This window comes from Anomalospiza imberbis, chromosome 5, assembly GCF_031753505.1.
Source record: "Anomalospiza imberbis isolate Cuckoo-Finch-1a 21T00152 chromosome 5, ASM3175350v1, whole genome shotgun sequence".
Taxonomy (NCBI): Eukaryota; Metazoa; Chordata; class Aves; order Passeriformes; family Viduidae; genus Anomalospiza; species Anomalospiza imberbis.
Window position 1 is genome coordinate 8,711,134 of NC_089685.1, and position 26,357 is coordinate 8,737,490.

Below are 26,357 nucleotides of genomic sequence, written 5' to 3' on the forward strand. Positions count from 1 at the left end.
GTAACTTAGCTACTCCTGACCTTTCACGTGGCAGAATATTTGTCCTTGTAAGTAAACATGGTTTATCTAAGATTTAAGAGGGCAGTTATGCAAAAATAATTTCCCAGCATTCATGAAAATACAATGCTATAATTAGTAATTCAAACTATCAGGAAAGTTAAGTAAAAAAAAGGCTGAGAAGAGTAATTTAAATGGTTACTTACAGGAGGGAAACATTATCTCTCTTCTTCATCAGAAGCATTAAACAGATATTTTGCAAAATGTGGAAGGAGAATATGTTTTTGACACCATAACTAGAAAGTAAATTTTAGGTAAGTGAAATGTAGAAATTTGGGCAAAACATGAATGTTAATTTGCAAGAAAAGTAACTTCAGGTCTTTAATAGCCGTTAGTACTCAGGAGGCCTATTCTGTATTTCAACTGAAACAAACACCAGTGTGTAGAGGATCTTCAGTTTTCCCTCTCTCCTAAAAAAATCAATAGTATTTAAAAAAAAACACACTAAAGCAAAATGAAAATAAACAGTTCATCATTATTAAATTGTTCCAATATTTTTCCAGTATACATTCCTTCTTCCATCCACCTGCAAACATTTTTCATTATTTTTTTAACAGTTGTTCATTAAAGTTGGTTATTGCTACCCTGCTCTAAAGTAAATGCCAGCTGGGAACATGATACAAGTAGTTCCTAGTAATGTAAGACACTATGCAGCCATTCCCATCTATGTGCTGCTAACTAAACAGTCTCCATTTGAGTGGACTAATGCATGAAATGTAGAGACTAAGAAATCCCTGGGCACCACTCACAAGTATGCCAGGGCAGGAGGAAAATGAGAAGCAGCATGGTTTCCAGGGAATATAATCACAGGAGGAAATATCACTGAATGTGTTGGACTAAAGGAATTGTATTGGGACAATTGGAAAAAAAATAAAACCTTCAGAGAAGGAGGCAGCATTGTCCTAACTACAGTTTGTTTAAGGAAATGACCATTTGGCATTTTCAGAAGCTTTGATTATCCAGAATCCTCAAAGCTTTTTATGCTCCTGTGTCTCACTGTTTTTTTGGGTTTGTTTTTTTTTTTTTTTTTTTTTTTTTTCTTTTACAATTCACAATTCCTTTAAGATTTTAACAATTATTTAATTTTTCATTTTTAAAAATCAGTTTAGCTGCCTTAATGCTCCCACGTATGTATTAATATGATCTGAAAGACAGTGGCTTTTCACTAGATAAGAACTTTAGTACTCTATTTCTTAGAAATTAGCTAGTAAGTACATATGAGTTCCAAGATTTTAAAATTATTGTACTTTCTGGGAAGTTTTAGTTATTGACTTCAAAAGAAGTGCATACCTCTATGTCTGAAAATCTCAACTTCAGTGAATAAACCTTTTAACCAGGGATAGATTTCATTTGTGAACCCTTTTACCATTGAGAGCAATTGTGACATTCAGGGCTTGGTTTTGCCTATATTCCTCATTCATTTGACTTCCTTACTACTTCAGAAGGAAAGTTTACAGTTTTTTACTCTCCACAAATTATTTTCTTTCAGAATGCAAACTTACTTAAAAGCTGAATAGAAACAATTTATCAAATAGATGCATATTGCATAGTTTTCAATGTCTTTGTGTCTTATGACCTTGGGGAGTTAGAGTTCTGTGCTGTTTATGTAAATGGTTCCTCCCCTTCAAAAATCAGCATTACTATGGATTTTAACTGTTGCGTCTTTTTTTAGTAAAGTCAATATATATATCTCTGATTACATTCGCGTGTCAGCAAGCTGCTCCTTTACAATAGATGGTTTTTGTCCAAAACATATTTTTTACCTATGCAAACAACTGAAGGCCATCCTTTAGTTCTGGACAGTGGTTCCTTTGTGCTACTGGGCTGGAAATACAAGCTGGATTAGCTTTTCCTTTTTTTTTTTTTTTTTTTTTTGTTTTTTTCTCCTTTATTCTTTCCCTTTGATAAATGTTTGTCAGATTTCAAACTATTAATTTCCACTTTATTCTTAAAGTTTATAAAACTTCTTTTAAAACTGCTGACAGTAGAAGTAACACAGTGAAGACTATCTGTGACATTAAATAATCATTTTCCAGACTAGCAATGAGTACATTTCAGTCCAAAAGAAGGTATGCACAGGGAAGTAAAGATGAATGTACTTCTATCTAGACAGGAGGCAAAATCCTCATACAGCTTTTGCATAGTACTAACTCAAAGGATGTGCACATCTGGGACATGACTTGAGGCTCACCCTGAATTTTGCAAAAATTATCTAAAGCCTTACATAAATAAATGGTATTCCTTGGTAATTCTGTCTGGAAGAAGTCAAAATCCCCTTTTTGCATGACTACAGCAGATCAGTTCAAACTGCAGGCACTTTTTTAGTATCCTGAAACTTGGAGGGGCTGTAGTAGAGATGATAGAAAGGTCAGACAGTTTTCTACAGACCCTTCCTCATTTGAAACATGCCAAAGCCAGGTATTGGCAAAACTTTTATCCTGTCAATACTGAAGAAAAAGTATCAGCCAAAAGAGCCTTGTGGTGTCCTCTTGTGTTGAGCTGAGTCCAGCCTGGAAAATGTTCATTTCCAGTGGTGTTTATATATCAAGTTAGAAATAGAGGTGTCAAAAAGACCTTACAATTCTAAATATTTCAAATATACAATTTTTATTAGTTTTCAAATTGCATTTGGTTAGATTTTAGCAATATAGTATTAAATATAGATTTTTTTTTCTTGACTGCTTGACCTTTAGATCTGTTGATAACTAAGAAGAAAAATAGGCCTTGTTGGTTTTTCCTTTCCGCTTTGATTTCTATTGATTTATCAGAACTCACTGGGGATTGAAAGACAAGAAAATGAAGATAGGGTTAAAGAAAGGTTAAGCATAGCATCAAAGCCCTTTTCACAGGCAAAAAGGTTTTATGATCTTTAGAATCTCAGCTGCATACTCTGTACATAATAAAAACTACAATTAAGTGATTGTCTCCCCTCCAAAAACAGTTGAAAATGACATAAAAGAATGGTAAATTGTTAATTAATGATATTCTGTTCTGTTTCCCTTCTGATTACACCTCCTGCTGGGCATGACTGGTCTATTTGCTTCTAATCTCTGCCGTGAATTCATTCAATTCCACGCCTTTCCGCTATCATGTTTTCACCCTTCCTGACTTTCACAACTACCATATGGTTTCAGAGCCACTCTGGGTTCAGGCAGTGATTTCATGGTGTCAGTGTTCAGGGGAAAAGATGCCAGTGATATCCAATAGGCATGCTTGGATCTGGTTGTCCTGCCCTGGAAATACCTAAAATTGCCATGAAAATGATAAACTTGTTCCTAAAAGGGTGTTTTAAAATGAGGATATGGTAGAGTTCATCATGACCATGAAAAATGTATTACCTTAGCTACAGAAAGAGTTACTTTATCCTCAAACTTTTCTTTTTCACAGGGGACCTGTGTAATATGGGTAGTTTGAAAGCAGTAGCTGGAAGGAAAAATGCTTTTTAATTCCATTTTAACAATATAGGGTAGGTTATCTCATTTCACATACAGATGTTGAACACAGTCCTAAAAATGCATTTTTAGCATTTTTGATTCAGTGATTTCATGGACAAGCTGTAAATTAATGTCAGAAAGATATGTGTTGTACTTTGATCCCTGGTTCTTTTCTGTGGGTCTCATTGCAGTGTCATTATTATTATTATTACACTCTCTTCCAGCTGGCAGGTATTTAACTTGACCTGCTCTTTTGAATTTAGACAGTCTCTCTCTCTCTCTCCCCACCTCCTCTGTCTCCTATGTGGCGCTTCTAGCTGGCTGAGGGGGGACACACTGGGATGAGATTCATCTCCAGCTAGGCTGTGTATGCGCCATTTATGGGCTGAAGTATCATAGGTCAATTTTTAGTTCAGCTCTTCACTGTGAAATGCGTGGGGGTCAAGGTAGCAGGGAATGATCTCGTTTATTCTCTCCCTTAGCTGTTGCCCTTTGCCGGTACCACAGTTACAAAGGTGGCCAAAGGAGTAAGGCATGTTCTGTCTTTCCTGTAAAATATACTGTTTTCTGAGGACCTGTCGAGAAAAAAAGAGAGTAAAGAAACAAACCATAACAAAACGGCGACAACAAGAACAAAAAAAAAAAAAAAAACAAACACTACCAACAACAAATCCTAAACCAAAAACACAACACAAAACAAAAAAGCCCCTCAAACCAACTAAAGTAAAAACCACATAATTTCTATAGGAAAAATTGAAGGGACCTGGGGACTTTCTGAACCAAAAGTGACTGAGCTGGACTCTTCAGTTCCCGGAGTCCCATAAACCCCGTAGGTTGGAAGGTAGCCAAATCAAACTCCTGTTCTAAAGAGGGCAATTTCACAGTCAGGTAGGTTTTCTGAGGCTGCATGCTCCTGCCTGCCAGAGTAGGTGCATTGGCTGCCACTGTTCCAGCCTAAGAATTGAAACACATTTTTGCAAAGCTCACCAGCAGTCTGCAGATGCAGCTCATTTGCGAGAGGTTACAGTTAAGCTCTGCAGTGAGAAATTTGGTTTAATCTCTATTTTCAATGACAATACGTTGCATATGGCTTGTTACTTTGTAATATACTCATTATCCCTATTAGTGAAATATGAACATATGACAGCTTTCTCTGACTTGCCATGACTGGAAAATTGAGGAATATTACTTACAATTATGTCCTCCCACAGATGGAGAACTGTACTCTGGCACAGCAGCAGACTTCATGGGCAGGGACTTTGCCATTTTCCGAACTCTGGGGCATCACCATCCCATCAGAACAGAGCAGCACGACTCCCGGTGGCTAAATGGTATGTAAAATGTACATTTCTCTGGTTACACTCATCCAGCCATTAAAGACTAGCACACAGCTCCGTTCCAGCAACATCTGTGGTATATACACTCCTCTTTTATTTGGGGCAGAATTCTGTCTTAAACCAGTTAAACTAATCAAAAGTGATTTATAAAGAAGCATTTTTGGTTTAATTACACTGAGATTTGTGGAGTGTGATTAAATTTAAAACACACACAGACATGCAAGTTGCATATGAGCAGCACAGTCATGCAAGTTGGATAGAAACTCAAGGCTTGAGGCATCAGCCACACATGAACACAAAGTAGCTCCAGAGCCTTGGGCAGGATTGTGCCTTGTACAAGATTTAATTTTTGCTGGGTTGAAGGGGACACTGGCCACATCCGGGAGAAAGGCAACCAGCAGAATCTCATGAGCAAGCCAAAGTTGTCAGGAGTTTGGAAAAAGAGGAGAGGGTCCAGGGGGTTCCAAGTGATTTGGTTTCAAAATATCGAATAGTTTAGCAAGGCACAATAGCTTGCATTATTGTATGGATATTAGTAATCAAGCCTGTGGTTGTTTATTTGCATGTCTGAGGAGGGAAAGATAATTTCAGAGAAAATTTGATTTTGGTTTCATGTACCAATATACTTTAGAATGCATCTGAGTACTCTGTCCAAGTTCTACTGAAGTCAAATTGCCAATAGCTCAAATGAAATTACACTTGGCTTTAGCTATACAAGGATACAAGCATTTTGGAAATGAGAATTCATTGTCTGAAAAAGCTGACATTTAAATTAAGTAATACTAACTGTAGTTGCTGAGTTAATTTAAATTTGAATTTTTTAAGAGTTAACTAGCTCTGCTTTTGCTGTACATACTGCTTGTACCTGCACTCCCATTTTTGAATTCACAAATTATTTTATTCTTAGACATTTTTTGCTCCTAGCCATATTATTTATGTCTCTGCTGAGGTTCAGGCTTTCTTATATGGTTTTACAATTTAGTGCAAACTGTTCACAGAAATTTTAATGTGTAAGAGCAGAGTATGTTTTAAAACTCAGTTTGTTATTAGCTAGTCAAGAAATTCTAGTATCAAACTGGATGTCACATTAGCTGTATATACAATCCATAACAACATCAGCCCCTGACTCATAATTTAAACCACTAGATGCTCTTGCAAGTTGGATTAACTCTATATATAACATATATTGGTTACACATATCATGTAAGTGTGTATATGACAAGTTTATGAATCTGATGCATATCCTGTTAAATTTAGTTTTGCTGCAATTCATGAGGACAACTATCTGTCTGGAGAACAGATTCAGTTCTACAATCTGTGTTTATCCAGTAACACAAAAATTTTATTCATTGGGTTATTTTATTATGACAGTAAACAAGATTTCTGGTCTTCAGGAAACAGTAAAGTACAAGGGTTATTGACATACCCATCTATCTTGATACCTGGTAGAGTAATAATGTATTAAAGATGACCAACATCAACTTTAGTTATGGTAGCCATGATGACATTTTAAACTCAGTCATGCAAGCAAAATCTGCTTTTGTGCAGTAGATTTGCACAATGACAGCTGAGTCAGGAGGATTTATGCAGTGGGAAAATACAGCCATTATCCACAGGCCCTGTACTTCACTGCTGAATTTGTGTCATTCTGTTGTGGATTCAGTTATCAGTCTTTCAGCACTAAATGTGAGAGCTGCTTTTCCCAAATTAGCACTAAGGTTACATCTGACAGTGCAGAAACCACAACTGCTTTGTGCTCAAGGTGGGGAGCTGATGAACCTCAAGCTTTCTTGAATTTAAGTATTTTACAGAATGAGCATAAAAATAGAAAGCATTTTTTGTAACCCAGGGTGAAGGTGATTTCCAACTCATAAGTACTTGCACTATATTCCTGTATGGAAAGTTTCAAACTTAATTTAAAACAAGATAAGAATCAAATTGAAACCTTTAGAAATTATTCTCATAACTGTCCATAATTTAATAGAGAACGAGCCTTAAGTACATTTTTGAAATCTCTCTCTCCACCGCAACTTAATACATTTACCTTCCTAATATGGAAAGATTGGCCTAAAATCTGCAGTACAACATTCCTATTAGAGGCTCTGAGGCTTTACTGTTAATTTCCCAGTGATAAGATCCTGGCAGCCTTTTCACACAGTTTTCCTAATTTCAGCATCTAACATGGAAATCCAAAATTGATAACAGTTTGGATTTGAAACTCTGCAGGCATGCTGGTCCTTTGATTATGGTTTTTAATTTATCATTTTTCTTTTTAAATTATAATTACAAAAGAAGCTCTGTGTTTGCACGTTGTTAAAGTGGATATGCTTTTAATGAAACAAGCTCTCATTGAAGATTGAGATGTTCACTGCTTTCTTAAAGATCTGTACAAACTATTTTAGAACCTTAAGTTTGCAGACCTTTAAAGATTTTTTTAGTAAATACATGGATTTCTATGTAGGGGTGGGTTTGCTTTCCTAGTTGCTTTTTACAGTGTGCTTAGCCTCAGGTAAAAAACAGTATTCTAAGGGGCATGTACTGAAAGCTGCAGAACAACAGTTCTGATCAAACTTAGAGACAAATTCTCATCTCTGTAGAGTTTAATAGTTAGGTGGTGACACATCCAGTTCTAAGACCTTGCTAATGTTTACTTCAGTCAGAGCAGGAGCTAAACTGCTTTTTTTTCCCTATTGAGGCTAAGGTCAGAGCTGACAGGGTGCAGAAAACACAGCTGATTGGTACCAAAAATGGAGAGGAGAAGACAGTTGCACGTGAAGAGCTTGCAAACTTTTCCCAGAAATTGTCTTGCCCTGAGCTGGCATAAAAGTAGAATAACATTACACAGAGCGATTAGGTTTTTGGGATTTAAGCAGGAACACAGAGTTCCTACAGGCATCACACAGTCACATTCTGGAGATGCTTAACCCTCCTACAGAAATTGTATGTTTTGGGGAAGAGAACTCTGCCCGGCTCAAGGGAAGGTGCTGACCAGCAGCTCTTAAAGACTTCTTAAGTCTCTTAGAGATATTAAATACTCACAGGCTTCTAAAGCTTTCATTTTGTATAAATAATTAAACAGTCACCAAGCCAAATAAAACAAGGGAGACTGATTCTATAGCCATGTAGTCAGGGCATTCATCTAGAAGCTAGGGAACTATACATCAGTCACTGTAGCAGTGTATATTTAATTATTGATACAGAGCTGGCCAGATGTGACAAGGAAGCATTTGCAAAAACACAGTAAAATAAGCTGGTGCTCAGGGAAGTCATCTTGGACATGAAAAGCTGCAGTTCAGTGCCCCAGACTGAATCATGTGCTTTGTTATAAGCCATGTTCATGCACACATCGAACATTACTGGCTCCTCTGGTACATGCATGGAGCTTTCTCTGCACAAAGAAGCTTTGGCAATCTTACACAGTCCCAGTGAGGGTCAAGAATTGTTTTGAACCTGCAGAAAAAAAAGTTCTGATGTTGAAAAAAATCATCTGTACAGCTTTACTATAAAGAATAATGGCCTTGATGTTACATATATATCTTACAAAGTCTTGCCTATCTGCAAGTACATGATTCCCTTGAAATGTGCCATTGCCTCTGATAGTTCAGAGGCATAAAGTTATTTTGAAGAAGCATGGATCACATCCTGCTTCCATGAACTGCTGCAGAAGTTGAAAAAAAAGATGAGTAGAGGCCTGTGCAGGTGGGAGCCAGTTCTCCGGGTGCCAGGGAGTTCCCTGCTGCACAGCAGGCAGCATTTGCTGTACACCAGCCCCACGCCTTTGTGCAAGGGCTGAGGGCATGGCTGGAGGCAAGAAGGCAGAATTGGCAGTGCAGTCTACTAGAGTAAATGCTGAGCAGAGCAAAGCAAAGGCAGTGCACCCAAGGCAGTTTTCAAGCTGAAGATTAGAGGAGTGGAAGGAGAGAGCTCAAAGCTGCTCTCATCTTCTCTGACTTGAGCACAGGGGATCTGGCCTTAAATTGTTAACATTTTGTAAAATGAATAACCATAAACATTTATTTTAAAAGTAAAGCAGGATTGGGCTGAGCAAAATCTGAAAGGAAATGAAATCACAAAAGCTGCATTAGGATAGTATTATGAATCTGGTTTGCTCCCCAGAAATACTGGCCTCACTCACCCTCTTTACTAGACCTGGGGTTAAGAGAGATTGTCAGTCTGGATTTCCAGACTTGGCTTGGAATTTCCTTGCTTTTTATGGGTTTAAACCACTCTGTGATATTATTTTAGCATACTTTCCATGGCTTAATTTTTAAAGTGGAAAAGTAACTGTGCTTAGTTCCCTGAGGTTATTGTCCTTGGTAATCTTTACTTTACAGTTACATAAACAGCTGAGAGTTATAGAAGCTGAGCGACTGTTTAATAAAAAAGAAAATGCCCTCTTAAATTTACCAGGGTCCAAGGCAGGAAACACAGACTTGATACTCTCCTGGCATTCCAACAGAACTGTAGACATCACTTTGTGTTGTTTCCACTTCAGATACTTTGTTGAATGTCCCAACACTGGCATTACACGCATATGATTTTCAGTATATATGTATTGCACAATAGACTAATGTATGGCAACAGAAAGAAAAGATTGCACATAGTTTACAGGATTTTTACCGCTATAATAAAATGCATTAAATGTGTAAAAAAGTTAGAAATTAATTACTCTTGCTGAGACTTGGATGTGTACATATTCTGATCCTTGAACCTGTAATTAGTCTTTGGTCAACCACAGCAAACCCTTTTCCTAGCTATACATAACCACTGATGGCCCCCTCTGCTTTGCCACTCCCTTGTTCCTAAATGCCATTCTAGCTTCCCATTTTCCAGCTTACCTCCTACACATTCTTGATCCAGATATACAGCATGCAGTAAAATACAGGTATCAGCTTTGGAAAGGGGCCACAGAACCCAACCATCCTGGTACCTGGGGTTGTTTCATAAAATACATCTAAGATATTATTGGAGGAAGGTGGTGAGGGATGCTACAAATACTGTAAATCCCCATCAAGAGAATAGCTATTTAAACAAAGGGCATTAAAAAAACCCCAACAACTGTGAGCTGAATATGAATTTATTTATTCTTGAAATTAGAAGTCTTAAACTATGATGGGAATGAAATTAGAAAAAGCTGTCCAATAGAAGAAGTGAGGCAGCCTAGCTGGTTTTAAGAGGAACGCAGATAACATTTTATGTGTTGCTATATAGCACACTTGTCTGACATACCAAGAGACTACAGTGAGTAGACTAAGAAGTCTCTTCCAGGTCTGCATTACCATGAATTTACAAGGACATATTTAATCAACCTTATGAGTGAAAACAGTGAGGGAATTTTTTGTGTTTGTCATTTTTTTCTGTTGTTCTTTTGCTGTTAATTTTGCTGTGAAAGGATCTCTTGCATTTAAAACAGGCATTTCTATATTTGAACAGCTGATACATCCTATCACGCAGGCTGTAGTGTGGACTGAGTTCCACACTTTCCCACCACGGCTTACAGAAGCATGAACAGCTCCGACCCTTGTGGAACAAAACATGTCCATATATGCAAATCTCATTTCTCACTCAATAAGTCCTCCCACCCGCCCCCCCCCCCATTCCCACTATCTTCATTGCTAAGAGTAGTAATAAATAATTTCACAGTGATAAATTCCATGTGTGACAAATGCTAATGTCACCTAACGCAGTGCTAGGAAGTGCTCAGAAACTATGGTGACGGTGGCATAATACTGTGAACAGAATGGCACACAAACTCAATTTACAAGGTTTGCTTTTTTTTTCTCCTTAAGTCTGTAGATCCATATTTGAGAGATTGAGTATGAATTTTAAGTTGTTTTTCTCATTGCAATCTAACAAGCTTTATCTATATACATATTTTGCTACAACCAATTATTTTTTTCTTGGAAGAAACATAGAATTTCTGAAATCAGAAAATAAAGGGCTCTTTCTTATTGTTATTACTTGACATTTATCCTGTCCCTAATCTGAAATGGTTACAGTTCAGGAAACCAAAGGCCCTGCTGAACACTTGACCAGAAGATACTCACGTATTTGAACCAGTTGATTCAGTTAAACCTGTCTGAAATCTGTTCCCTGTATATTTATACAAAGAGAAGCATTTCGTTCAGAAATCAAAGACCAGGTGGCAATTAGAATGTGCTTAACAGTTTCTCTGGATGTGACAAAGGTCATGAAGACGGTAGATGGAGACAACCAGAAATTATAAAATCTTCCCATCAAGTGGCCTAAATGAAATTATTTGAAATCATTTTAGGAAAGAGATCTTTCTCATTCTCTATCCCTCCTATGCCCTCTAGGATTAGGTAATTTTCTTCATTGAATATCAGTGCTGTGGGTGATATTTTGTTCTGTTTAGGTTGAAAAGATGGTAAAAGTAGCCAAAGGACAAGTTTCGAGGTTGGAGTGGAAAAAGCAGATGGAAAGATGAAGCAGCAGAGAACATTCTCTTGGTCTGACTGCACATTTTGAAGGCTTCCTGACACTAAAGAGAATATGACCTGGAGCAGGAAGACTTGCATCAGTAAACATATTGGTCTGAGTCTAAGCTATAGCCACAGTATGCTCCAGGAAGTTTGGATACAAGTTAGTCCAGGAACCTGACTTAGGATATGTGTATATTACATGGTTAACCATGGGCTCATTTATGGGTTTTAACTTGGTCAGCCTTACTATCCACACAAAAAAAAAAAGATGTAATAGCTGGGAGTATAGATTAGAAGCCATGCTTTGCTGCAATTCATTCATTCTGTGACTCTCTGTATAGTGCATATAAGATCAAAAATAATGGTAGAGCTTAGAATTCTTTGTTCACTGTTTCCAGTGGAGACCAGAGAAGTTTCTCTGCTGCATAAAGTACAATTTTAGGAAAGAAGTTCATAGTTCTCAAAACAAGCAGTGTGGGATATGACCCCAGTCCCAACCAGATCACTGCAGCATAGTCTTTCTACAAAGAAACTTGCCGGTGATGGACAGTTTGAGATCTGAACTCACTCTTATGCACTGAATTGGTCAATTGGTGATGTGCCTTAAAATTGCTAATTTTTAAGGGTTTTATTTCAATTGTGATTTGCAAGGTCATCATATCAACATATATCAACAATATAGCAACCCAGTAAGTCCTGATGAGTCTCATGTTGGGGTGAGATCTGAGAGTGCAGACATTCCCATCACATTCTCTGGAAGGCAATTGGATGAAAGAGCCAGAACAAGCTCTGGGGAGATTCTGGATGTGGATAAAACAATGTACCTCTGTACCGGGTAAAACTGATGATCTCATTGAGGTGTTCAGATTCACATTTGATGATGCAGGTGAGTTGATTTCTGTAGTCATCCTTTAGAAAAATAAATCCAAGTCTGATCTTCTTTCAGCAGCAGGAGCTGCGTAGAAATCCATCTGCATGAGCCCACTCCAGGAGTACAGTCAGTTGGAGAAATAGGGCTCTGTGCCCTTCTTACACTGATAAAAAACACCCACTTTAAATTACACAACACCAGTTTCTTTGTAATTATCATTTTTGCAGAGATCCAAATCAGCTTAAGCAAAAGGAAAGTTCAGATTAGGTGGCCAGATTCCAAAGACAAAGCCTCTGTGTTATAGACCTTGCAAATTCAAGTAGCTTTCCCATGATCTCTGTGAGAGCTCATCACAGCTCTGATGCTTGAAAACCAGTGACTTTTATCTACCAAATTGTGCCTCCTTTCTTGTTCACAAAAGTCACTAACCAGTTTTTCAGACAAGTTAAGCAGAAATCTGTTTGTAGGAGTCACACAGCAGAATACTAATTGATTTAAACAAAGGAGGAGTGGGTCTGTTACAGCCCCCTTTTTTGGGATATGACATATATCCGAATTTTCTTTTTGCATTCTTGTGTTGTTTTGTGGTTTTTTCCTTCTGCTCTAGCCATCAATTTAATGAGTGTTGACCCTGTCAATACCAATTTCCTCTTCTCAGGCCACCACGTTCAGAGTTTGGTGGGCATTCAATAGAGATTTACTGTTGACTGGGTAATTTGAGTTCATGTGTGTGGTGAAAAATTAGTGAGGAGAATTACCCAGAAAAGTGGATGCCATGACAATGCATGTCACCATGGTGTGACCAGCTCTGCTGACATAGGCTTCAAAAGCTCTCCCCCTGTGAAAATGGGGCCTGTTTGCAAATTAATTAGTTTCTGGCAGCAGCTTGATTGTTGACCCAAAGTTTGTAGAGTGGAAAAACAATCAGATTAGTGTGTTCAATATAAAGGCCCAGCGCGGCGCTCGAGTGCAGTTTGCCAAACTGTTGAAGCCGTGAATAGAGTGAAACAAATTCTTCTTTGAGAAGCCAAGGCAAAGGTTAAGTGTGATGTGACTGGAGCACGCTGGCCATGGGGCAGTGGGGAGAGAATTAAAGGTTTCAGCCACACAAAAATAGAGAGTGCTGAGCGAGTTGCATTGAATTTAATGAAATTCACAGCTTCAGACGCAAAAGTGTTTGGCAATGTTTTAGTCTGTGTTAAAGGGAGAAATAAGATGGCTTTGTTTTAAGAAGTTTTCTTTGTATATCCATGTGGGACACCACAGACTGAGCCTCTAAAGGGTATTAGAGAGACTTCCTGAGTCTGCACACTGTTTCTAAGTACCTGCATACTCAGGTTTGTACCAGTTCCTCCCACTCCCCACCACACACTTACTCCTTTTATCTCTAATTATTAAATCCAAGCTTCCCTTTCATCACCTCCAACATTTGGGCAGGGTTCTTCTTTTGAATAGTGCTGGTGTGAGGGCTTGTGGACAAATATATTAGAAATCCATGCTAAGGAATAAATGACTGGCTAAAGCTTGTTATTGATGTAGTGAGTCAAAAGATAGACCCCAAAATATACAAGAGGCCAGATCTGTAGCTGATAATACATGACAATGACCTCTATGCAGCCAAGATCTGATTTCTGATCTCATTATTGTGCTCATTTAATTTCATTATTACTCTTCATTCCTTCAATGAAGGGCTATTTTTTTATATATGCTTGCCCTTCATCATACATTTTTGGCATTCAGTGTTACTATCACCCTTGTAACACTATCACCCTTGTAGTATTTTCTTTACATCAAACAATCCCTATGCATATTTAAAATTATTGTTTTCCCACTATGACAAATAGAAAGAAAGAAAATACCAACTATTGTGAAGGAGCTCATGTTCAGGGGAAGTTGAGGTATCTTCTCTTGGACCAATGTCTTAGCCCTGTCGGCCTGGATCAGAATGCCTGGCAGACTCAAGTGAATGGGCCTTGGGAAAACCTGAAGGGCTCCACACAGCCCACCACATAGCCCTCACCCCATCAATTAACTGAGATGCCCAGCAGAGTTAATGATGTGAGGATATAGCCCCTTAGACTGTTCCCACCTCTTTCCCCTATTCCATAAAATTCCAACCTTAGCCTTCGACCTATGCAAACTCTGTGATTTGTTCTCGGTAATGGGGCTGAACCTACCCCCTTCACACTAACATTCCTGAACCGTGAATTGCTTGTCCCAAAAGGCATTTAGTGTTGCTTGCAATTAACACAACTGATTGCTCAAAGCCGGCACCTGAGGTGGCATGGAGCCAGCTGGAAGCATAATTGGCTCCTTAGCTGGAGAAACATCCACTTCACAGTGGAGTCTGTGATGACGGAATCATTAGTTCAGAGGAAGCCAGGTATGTGAATACCTGTTCTATGCATTAAAGCCTCTACTAGCTCTAGACACAGATGAATTATCGCAGACTCAAAGCCTCCCTTTCTCTCTGTCTCCGGAACTTCCCCTTCTCTTTGTTCCTGAAATCGCACACATTTCAGCCTGAATATTTGTAGGGCTGAGTAATTGCTTTTGTTCTTTAGGTTATTTAATTACAAATCTCAGTAGATGACAGGTCCTCTGCTCTAAAGGAAGACATCACATTTGCACAGTTATAGAATCCCAACACAAATGTGTGTGGCAAATCAGTGACTGCAGATTTATTCATGCCCTCTGGGACCTGCACTGCCTTTTCAGCTTAGCATGCAATATGATTTAAATTACAGCTTGTGCAGAGCTGTGCCTTGGGATTACACTCCATGTTTCCAACTGTTTATAGTTCAGTGAGCTTTAACCTCTGTGATTCTGAAAATTAAATAATGTCACGGCTGATATCAAACTGATGGCTGGTACTAGAATGCTAAACACTGTGTAGTATTAAAAGCCTATTTTTACAACAAAGTGGAAACATCAATGTATTTAAAACATTGATAACACATTCAGGTAGTTCAAGAATACAATTCAAAAGTTACACTGACATAGAATGGCAAAGCTAATATTAAACTCCATTATCAAGGATATTGTTTCAACTCCTCTGTTTAACAGATTTGTGGCTGTGGACTTTGCTGGAGCAGGACTGAGCCTAATAAAGGGCTTTGTGATGACACAAAGACTGTGTAAGATCAATAAATGTAGATAGAACATCTGGTGTGGTTAAATCCACATTTGTTAATTCCTTGCAGAAGTTCTATTATTTCTGAAATACTGTGATATATCAAATGTTACATCTTGAAGACATTTTTGTGCTGTAACTGTGGACATCTTAATATTTCTGTAGGCTTTGAAGGGGAGCAGAGGAAACACCTAATTAGAAAGCTCTGTATTTGATATGACATGTAATTTCCCTTCAGATTACATTCCATTATTTGCAAGGGTTTAATTGATGCAAAAACATTTAGATTTTTTCTCCATTTAGTTCTACCCTGTTTCCAGGGTAGAAACTGTTCCAGTCCCACTTGAGCCACTTCACCATGTTCCTCCTCAGGCTCCATCAAGGCAACACTGTGAAACAAAAGGGTCAAACTGATGCCACCAACAGCATCATTTAGGCCACAGACCCTCGTTCATGACTGTAGTGTAAGGAAGGGGGAGCAGGAAGAGAAAAGGACAAATGGGAGACACAAATGGGTACTTATTTTTCACTTTTAAAGGCACCATGTTGGACTAAATAACAGAAAATAAAGAAGAATTCACACAATTTCACTTATCAGATATGATGGACAGATCACAGACACACAAAATGTTTGAGAAATGGTTCCTTATTTGATGCCTTTACATTTTGACAGTAGAATAGAGCCTGAACCTCCCATTTTGCTGCATTGCCAAAGTGATACTTCTTTTTCCCCTTGACCTTTAGAATGCCCTATACTATGCTATGCCCTATACTATGCAGATATTTCAGGCTTCAATGTCCAGCTTTTAGTAATCAAAGTGGTGTCAGAAGTATCCCATCCCTTGCTATTGCATTGGATTCCATGGGCTTGTGTAAATTCATCTGTTTTAAAAAGTGGCTGTTAAATTTGATTCTTTAAACATTTTTTAGCTAAGTGCTTTTACATAACATATGATTAAAAAAAATATATGGTAAAGTGCACAGTAACATTTAAGAGATCAAAGTATGAAGGTGATCACCAGCTAATAGTTGATAGTCAGAAGCAGTGAATGGCACAGATGATGTGCTGGTGTACAGGTAACACTTCTTTTGAGAATCTTAATATCAGTCTCAAATGTAGCAGTGTTGTCCAAAAAACTGTTGAGAGTGACCCACCAAAACTGAGGCTGATAAGCCTTTTTTTGCTCTTTTTCCCTCTGTTCTGAGATCACTGTATCACTGGTGTCTATAGGCTGAATGTTTCTACTAGTAAAGTGAGCTGCCTTGTAGTATTACCAGGGAAAATTACCACTTTCAAAGGCAAGGGTTAAACTGTAAATCCTTGAGACAACCATTTGTTGTACAACACCCAGCAGAATCTTATGTTCCAGAACACTTAGAGCTACCACAAACACAGTCAGTAATTGAAGACAAAATAGTTCCCTGTCTGATTTACCTTTTAAAGTGATAAGTTGGCCTGTGGTTTGTTAGATTCCTGGATTAAGGAAAAGAGTATTTTAACATATCTTTATGTATATAAATTTAATTTCCTTTTGGTAGGTTTTAAAGATTTCTGTTCAGATAAGTACAGCAAGATTTGTGGGAAGATTTTGTTAGAGAATTTGGTATAAGCGGAAACAAGATAACCTTTTAGAGACAGCTTTTGTACAGATGATCATTCTGAAAAAAGCAGAAGAAAGTTACTTTGGAGATTGGATTACATATTTTTCCCATTCACTGCAGAGGTTTTATGAAATAGTTGCAAGCATTCAGTGATACTACATTGTATCTGTTAATATTGCCACATATCTGAGGATTGGTGTTTATTGATTTTTTTTACTGCTGTTAGGGCAAAATTCAATATTCTTGTAAGTCAGAAATGTTCTGCTGATGTCAGAGAGACTATTCATATTTCCTGAGCTCTATAATAACATCTGTCACACAGTAAAATTTGGTAGTCATGGGGCACAGCTCTCTTCAGTTACCCATTCCTTCAGTCTCTGTGTCCTGTTCTGTTTCTCTAAAGCAACCTCCAGTAAGGACAGAAAAAAGCTCCATGGGAGAGGAAGGTACAAAACCTCCCTATGTAGTATTTTATGTGGACTTGTGGATCATCAGCTTTTTCACAAATTGTGTAAATGGGTTGTCATTATCAATACTCAGTTCTGTTCCATGTTCGACATACTGTCAGCTTTAATATTTTGTGCCAGATCTATTGGTGGAAAGCATTCTTTTTAAAAAAATTCCAGTTTCAGGTTTATTACAAGGTCTCTATTTTTTATTGCATTTCTTTCTTTTAATACTTTTTAAATACTTTTGTTAAACTTTCTGCCAGTTCATCTTGCTGTGATTTATGTATCACAAGCACAGTCCCCCCTCACTGCTTTTAAAAAACACAAAAATTTTGAGTCTGAGACAATGAAATTTTCATTTTTAAAAGTCACAGAAATTGCATCAAATATTTTTAAGCGATGTCAGTTAATAATAATTAAAATTAAAACAGTGAAAATAAGAAAAGAGTTTGCTTGTAAAGAATTAAAGTATAAGCCAATAAAATTATGTTTGAGAGGAAAAACTTCCTGACAGTGCAGGTACTGTTGCAAAACTTTCCTATCTGAAGCAACTTCACAGTTTTCATCTCACCTGTGCTATCAAATACCATTTTAATTTTTTTTTAATTAACAGAACTAAGTTTCACATTAACAATGAATGAGTACATTATTTCAGTTGTGTAAAACCCTGTTAATGCCTTATGTTGACTGAAGCTAGATTAAGTTGGAAACACATAATGCTCATATGACTACTGAAAGAGGTTGTAATAACTGATGCTATCACACTGAATACCTTAGGTTGTGCTGAGGGGTTTTGCTTCCTCTTACAGATGCCTTATTGCATTTTGTGTTGCTGTGCTATACTGACACATGAGCTAAAACCAGTCATTCATCCAGCCCTTTCCTCAGTCATTGCTGCCATCCCTCATTAATCCTATTTCAATGGATTTTGTGTCAAGTTGCTTTACACTAGCTGTAAAAGTTCATTATACCAACAAAATGTTTCTTGTAGTTTGACAAAATTACCTCAGTTCTTTAGCCAAATCTAAAGGATTTAACAAAGAAATTAAATTACAGGAGATCAGAAAGGTTAGGAAATTGCTGCAGGAGAGTTCTCTACTGGAGAATGAACATCCCTCACTGAGAGTTGAGACTATGGTAGAGGCCTGTCCAGTTTTTGATGTGACATCAGGGAGGAGATTTTTTTTACAGCTACACAATCCTTTCCACACACTTCAAATTGAACCTGGCAGTACAAAATTTGGAGTTTTTCTTCCTGTTTTCAAAATAGATAATTTTTGACGCAAAGGACATACTTTTTCACTTTTTTAGGCAGAAAAAAGTAATATTTCTGTGGGCAAATTGTTCTGGAGACAGGGTTGTGCACTCCATGGAGCTGACAGAGAAATATTACCTTTCAGGAGACAGAGGCTGAAGATATGCTTGTCAAGCCAGTGCTGTTCAGCTTTTGCCAGTCGTACTGCTGAGGGCTGTCCCATTTTCCCTACACTGGAATATGTTTGCCATGTTAATCCCCAGCTACTCCTCACACTCAGCCACATATTTGCCTCCTGCAAAGTGCTGTGTCAGGAGCTTGGCTACAGCATATTCCCTCAACATTCAGGACACCTTCTTGTACCCTTAATTTCCAGGTGGCAAAGAGGAAGACTATTCCACCAAGACATAAACACAAATCTCTCAGCATTCTGAAAGGCCTGAGAAAATCACATTAATGAGGAGGAACAGGTTTTGGTTTCTGACTTCTAGCATCAACTGCCATAAACTGCTTCAGCATCTCCAGGGACTTGTGCTCCACCTGTGAATCTTCAGAGCTTACAAAAGGCAGGCCTGTAGCATGGCTTTATATGCCAAAAGTCTGTAACACCCCAAATCAGAAACATCTTTTGTCTTCAGTGCCTCCACGCTCCACTTCCTCCCCTAATACATCACGTCTTAGCATAAAGACTCTGGTATTTAGTTCTTGTCAGTCATCCAGAGCTCTAAAGATGTAGGTTACACAGTTAAGGCACAGGCTTTCTAGTGTTTTTATTTCCAAACATCAATGTCAAAAACTTCAGATAAATGACTGAGAGAGGAAGAAACAGGCTCTTAGCTGGAACTCTCATTACCTTTAAGAAGTACAGAAAATTGAGATTAAAGTATTCCTAAATGGAGACAGTGTGCTGCAAGCCTCACTTTCTGTTCTGTGATGGACGCTAGTTTTCTCAGTTGCCCAATTACTCTCTCTGAGGGACAAGTAAATAAGTTTAAAATTAATTGTGTTGATAGATATACAACAACCTTAAAACACTGTCAGTAATAGAAAAGAGGTGTTAATTTTGCTTGTTGTTCTCTAAGGAGATAATAATCACCTCTTCTAAATTAAATAGGGTGGATAGATCGTAAGCATTGTTTTGTGAGAAATCTAATTTATGTTGAGCATTAAGCTATAATTTTACTGAACTTTTGCATTCACTTTTCTTCACCATATAATTAGTCTTTAACAAGGAATCAAAACTATTGTTGTCTCTTTAGAACAAAGACTTCAGAAACTGATAATTGCATCAGAGATCAACATTTTCTCCCTTCTGTTTCCTGTGGGAGCTAAAATGTCATTCCCAAGATATTTTGATGCTGAATTGTGCCTCGAAGGCAGAGGAGATGAGGGATGTTGGGGTGGTGGCATTGTCTTGGCAGGTACTCATGGACTCATTTATGATACTCTAGAGGTGCTGAGCACCCCAAACTGAGGTTGTGCTCCTCTTACCCTGCATCACTGCCAGCCCCCAGGAGGGCACCCATGGCTCAGTAACCCAGCCTGGCCTTGCCAAGTATTCACTTCTGCTAGCTGCCCCCAGCATGGAGCCTGAATGCTTTAGGACGTTACAGCACTTTGCCCTTTTTTGCTTTTGCCTCAAATACAGATCAGTAATTCCTTAAAAAACTCCATCATTTAAATTCAGTTTTATCATCTCTCACAATGAGAATGGTGCATGGAGGACACTTATGGTCAAGCCGCTGTAAATGCCACAAGGGCTAGACTCCAGTTGCTATATGTGTAAGTGTACCATTGCAGAAAAATTTACATGTGTAAAAATATGGTGTGTCTTTTTTAATGCACGTCTTTTGTGTGTTACATTGCTGCTGCACCCATGTATTGAAATGACAGAAGAGTGATATGTTGTTGCTACTTTTAATACCTTTCATCCTTGAAAGTCTGTAATCTCTTCATGTCACACAAGTCACCACTGAAGCATAGCAGCTGGATTCTGCAGAAGAAAGGTTTGTTGGTTTGAGGTTGTTTTTGTTTTGGTTTTTTTTTTAATTATAAAAAGAGTTTGGAGTAAAATTATTTTTTTAAAAGTACACTATTGAAATTAAAAGAAACAATAGTTTAACTTTACACTTATTAGCGTGTTTTATTATCTGTCTCACAAAAATTGTGTTTACTAATCTTTGAAAAAATGATAAAAAATAGGTTATCCCTTCCAAGAAGAAGAAACTAGCTGACATAACTAATGCACTACTCTAAAATCATCTTAACTCAAAGATAAGCCATTTGATGGTTATCATCAGTCTTTAAAACTCTTTCTGATAGGAATTTCCATTGCAAATTCAGAGAGGGACCATAGGGCCTCTTACCTTGTAATAGCTGCTGACAGCTTGATCATGCATGGCCTGCATGTCACATATCCTCCTGACTTTGTAAACAGCATCTTAAAATGACATCTCTACTCTGTGGTGTGCCCTTTCTTTGTTAGCATCTGACCATAAGTTACCACAAAACCCTCATATTAGCTCCATAATAGCCACAAGTTATCCCTTGTGCAAACATCATTCCCACTTTGAGGGGGTGGTCTGATGCCATCCATGTTATTGAGGAGCTTCACTAGAAGCAGTGAATCCATGGGAGCTCTGCTGCATTTGCCTGAGTCAACAGCAGCAAGAGAAATGTGAAAGTTGAGGAATTTACATGAAGAGACTTTGAAAGAACACCACTAAAAGCTTTGGTGTTTTGTAAACTACATTCGAGTGTGTAAAACCACAAACCATCCTAGCCCTCTCAACACCACATATTAACAGCTTTGTCCTCTGGTGACCTTGCTGAGGCAGAAGCTCTGTTCTGCACATTTGTGACTGGAGCTGCAAGTCTCCTCTCTGTGGGTAGTAGGGCTCACAGTGAGAACAAGGCCAGATTTTGTGAGGACAGTGTTTGGCTCTCTGTGCTGGGTCTCAGCGGACAGGAGCTGTACATGGTTATGAAGCCTTGAGTAGCTGTCTATTTTTGTTGTTCTTAAAATTTTAATTTCATTTTCTCTAGCTTTCCTCTCTTCAGGGTCCCAGTCACCCTCCAGTACTTTTCATTAAATTACAGCAATTGCAGTTTTACTGAGCGTAAAATTTCCCTAGTTTCCTAGAATTTTCTTGCTGTGAACTGATAAATTAGTAATTTTGACCATAAATATACTATAATAGGGGCATCCAGTTCAAACTCTTTACAAAGCATTTCCTAAGAGAACTGCCCTTTGGTTCTTGTCAAGTGATGAAGAGATGACCCCAGCTTCTGTTCCTTCAGCTTACTCAATCTTGACAGCTAAAGGTAATTTCTGTGCCTTCAAGTTTATAGATCTTCATTAAAATGCTAATACAATTCACTTAGAAAGCCAATTTCTGACTTTTATTGTTTCCTGCTCTTGGGGGTGTGTGTGTATTTGTGTGATTATTGTTGCTAAAGAGTAACATTTGTTAAAGGACCAGTGCAGATCGATTTACCTTCACTTTTCCTCAACCTGAAATGCTGAGACAGGCAAAACATGTTTCCATTACTTAAATAAGCAAACAATGGCAAATAAATCAGAAAGGCAGCTGGACCAAGGTGTCGTTTCCATAAAGAGGCAGATTTCTCAGAAGGACAGTTTAATGGGCTGCTGCCAGTGAAATGTCTGCAGAGCTGGTAATTGCAGGAGGGCACACAAAGCGGTGTACAAAGGTGTCATGTGGGATCTGAGAAGTAGCACCACAGACAACTGGAAAAAGGAGATTGAAAAAGGTGTGGGCTTTAATAATTTGCTTCTTAAAGGCTGATTGTTTTAAATAAAAATCTAAGTTTTTATTTTTTGCTTGTTCACTTTGGCTGCAAGATCAGAGAAGTGTTTTTAGCTGTAATTTTATTTTGATCATGTTTATGCTGGGGCTTTGTTTCTCCTTTGATCATGCTAAAACACGTTTCAGAAATGTTTGTTTGATGTATGCTGTTTTTTAAAGCAGTCTTCCACATTGTCTGCCTGTGTTTTTTAAAAGCAATGAATCATTGCAAAATATTTGCTGTCAAATTATTTCTTAAATCCATTTTCCCAAAACAAGCTTTCTGGACTTCTAACCAATGGGAGACTGCTTTCAAACAAGAACGTGTTGAACTGTTGTTACAGCATTTCTGAGGGCTACATGGATTGGAGGCAGTTTTAGGGTTGCAGAATACTCCATAATTCATACTCAGATATTTGAAGTCATTCCATCTATCCCCAATAGCTGCAGTGCACTGTTTTTTACAATTGTTACTGGTGGGTTTGGATCAAAGTCCTACTTCCCATTCAGTAAAACTTGCTTGAAGTTGATTACAGCATTACTTTTGTGGTTGTGTTTTGTTGAATGTATGAAATAGGTCAACCTTGACTGAATTATTTTAAACTTCCCATGGGGACCCTTTGATACCAAACCTGTTTAAATTTGCAGGGTAAGGCAGGGCAGTCTTGATACTTGAGTATATACATTCATGGATGACATTCTTTCTTCTGCTGCATGGGTGAGCAATTAGGAGAGTCAAGGAGAAGTCCCTAATTCCCTCATCTGTGGATATCTCCCTTCCAATCCTCAAAGAAGAGCAATAAAAAGTGCTGTGCAGTCCATGGGGAGGGCTGTGTTGCGTGACTGCCGGCCATCTGGCTGATAGATTCATCAAGACCCTCAGCAGCCAGTAGTGAGCATGGTCTGAAGCCCTGGGGTTGAATGCAAGTGTGCATCAAGCCTCAGGCAAGTCAAACAGCTCCTGTGCTAGTGAAACAATAAAGAACACATTACAGATCACTGGTTCTTAGCTTTGTAACCCATTAAATTATCAAGCACTTTTCTCTTCCTCTCCGCACACATGGTATCATGATGTTGTTTCTGTAACCATTACATTCATTCTAAACAGAAATTAATCTATTTCTATATGCAACTGAACACATGTAGCCTGCTTTTCATTTATTTGGTTCACTGCATAGACATAAATCTGTTAGATGGAGGAGGGGGAAAAGCCCAAACACCACCAGGTAACAAGAGCAAGGGCCCTATAACATGAAGAACCACTCTTTTATTGACTAAAACATATTGATTTAACTAGATGGCAGAACAATCTGAGGTGTGCTCAGTAAAAGTGTTGTTCAAGAAAAGCTGTTCCATGATGTACAAAGGATGTGTTTCTAATATGACATTGTGTGACTACTTCATTTGCAGGGTTGTAGTTAGGATTATTAATCACTCACTGAAAATCTGAATCCATCTCAGATGAGCACTGGTAAAAGTGTATGCAAAGCATACTCATATGTGCTCTAGCTGTGGCATTAGTTTTATCTGCCTGCCTCACAGCCCTCTTCTCTGCTATCAGTCTGACAGAATCATTTAAAATACATATTTTCATTTTATTGAACTATTTTTTTATCATTGTTGTGTCAGTGCTGCTTTAATACTAATCTGTCTTACTATTTCTGGTTCACTTACAAAATTTTGAGAGGGTAAGAAAAGAATAATAATATGCTAACCGAGGGCAAGTTTATACAACCAGTGCTATATCAGCAATATTTTTGACTCAAAATGAAGCTCCCCACAGTATCTTCATAGGCCAATGTAAAGTTAGATTTTTGACACCTGATAATATAGTGATTTATTTTAGAACTTGATATCTTGTGATTTACAAAACTCATTGTGCTAGAAACAAATCATTCAACCATTTGGGAATGTGTTTAGATTTTGGTTGAATATTTTTTTTGCCCTTTGTCGTTAAGACCTAAAGGATGTAAAAACAAGATACTCAGAAAAGAGGTTCTCCAGATCCAGTAGCCAAGAACATTGTCTTCTAATGGGTATCCTCTTTCTCTGATGGATCCTTCCCCAGACTGCAGTGCAGATATTTTCAAGCTGTAACCTTTGTTTCTTGAGATTCAAGTTGCTTGCTAGTATATCACATAAAACATAGTCGAGATATTATTTATCTTGGGACTCATGTCAGTGTAACTTGAAGGCTATTAAATGCATGCTAGAAAGAAAGGAAGGACATTTAATAGCTTGCATTACTGGGGTTTGGGGTGGAGAGCTTAAGATCTCAGATTTTTCATGTTCTCAGATGTCTAAAAATGTTTAATTTAAGAGACAATAGGTGGTAGACATAGTTTCACGGAGATCTGTTGTGTGGCCTGTGTTGTTCAACACGCTCATAAATAACCTGAAAAAGAGGTTGAATGAGAGGTTGGTGGTTTTTTTCACATGAACCTAAGTTATTCAGCAGAGTGAGACAAATTCTGTGAAGGATCACAAAATGATTTAATGCAACTGGGTAGCTAAGCAATCAAACGACAAATTAAATTATTCTTGATGAATGATGTAGTGATAAACCATAGGGAAAACAATGAGGAAAACATGTCTATCTTCACATACAAAAGAATGGGCTGTGGACAGAGCCCCACCAATGAAGTGTGAGGTTCTGGGTAAATTCCATGACAATTTCAGATTACTTTTTAGGAGCTGTCAAATCCATATTAACTGCTAGGAATCAATAGAAAAAAAAAAATCAGCAACAGAGATCTCAACAAAGAGAGTTGCTCCTTGTTAAAGAGCACAGTTCATCCACATCTTGATCACTTAACATTTTTCCAATACAGGAATTAGAGGAACCAAATGAAGTTATTAAGATTAATGTTCAAAACACAAAATCAGATGTAAATTTTAGTTCATTACATTGTGTAGGTGAGGAAAAAATTCCAGAAGGATGTGCTGAATTCTGGGAATTTGCATGGGTTCCAAAAGAAAATAGACAGATAACCGGATTGGAAGTCTATTGAGAGTTAACTAAGGACACAGTAGCAATAACTCTCAGGGAATCAGCTATACTGAAGAAAACTGAAGGAAGAGACTTTATTCTTGGAGGGTATTATTTGTAATCACCATATTCTTTCTTGTCTTGAACAATTACTTCTGGACAATCTTGGAGGTTGTGTATTGATCAAAGTAAACTTTGGTTTGAGCCAGTAGGGTCATCCTTCTGTACTTTATATATATGTGTATATATATATATATATATATATATATATATATATATATATATATAAACACACATGTATGCACCTACATACAAAAGTACATGAGAATATATACATATATATACACACAGAGTACATGATAATACACATGCACACAAAATGATGCTGTATATACTCATATAATAGAAACATCTAAACTTCTGTGTGCATAACCTGTCAATGTTGCTTAAAAACACTGCCATCCTTAATAAGGCAATGGGTTGCACAGACCAGCTAGTGCAAACTGGCAAAACATAGCAAAGTTAATTATTTCCATGACTATATACCACTCAACATACACTGAAAAGATATTAATACAGACACTAAAATAGCTTACAATTTCACATAGGAACAGGACTCTGAGTAGTTAAATATAGTTCTTCTACAGTTAATTATCCCAGCAGGATGTAGAATGGTTATAAAACAGATTGGTGTATCTGTTGGATATGCCTTCTTTTTCCAAATATAGTGAAAGATACCAACTGAAGTATCTCTGTAAAATACAGAGAGGAGCCAGATGCACCACTGGTATGAATTTATTGATGTGAATTATATAAAATTCTCTCTATCAAAACTTCTTGTCCTGGTTTAGGACAAATTAGGGGAAAATCTCCGAAGGAGCCCCTTAAAGGAAACAAACCCCCACAACTCCTCCCCCCTCCCCACTGCCGGGTTCGGGAGGAATTTCCTCGGAGGATAAGTGGAAAAAACTTGTTTAT

At 37.8% G+C, this 26,357-nt stretch overlaps 1 protein-coding gene across 1 annotated transcript in view; it reads left to right on the forward strand.

Moving 5' to 3' along the window:
• SEMA3A (semaphorin 3A) overlaps nucleotides 1-26,357 on the forward strand; it is a 170,467-nt gene that overhangs the window by 100,336 nt on the left and 43,774 nt on the right. Inside the window, exon 6 of the mRNA XM_068189556.1 lies at nucleotides 4,703-4,822. Within this exon, the coding sequence (XP_068045657.1) occupies nucleotides 4,703-4,822 (120 nt within the window). The remainder of the gene's footprint in view (nucleotides 1-4,702; nucleotides 4,823-26,357) is intronic.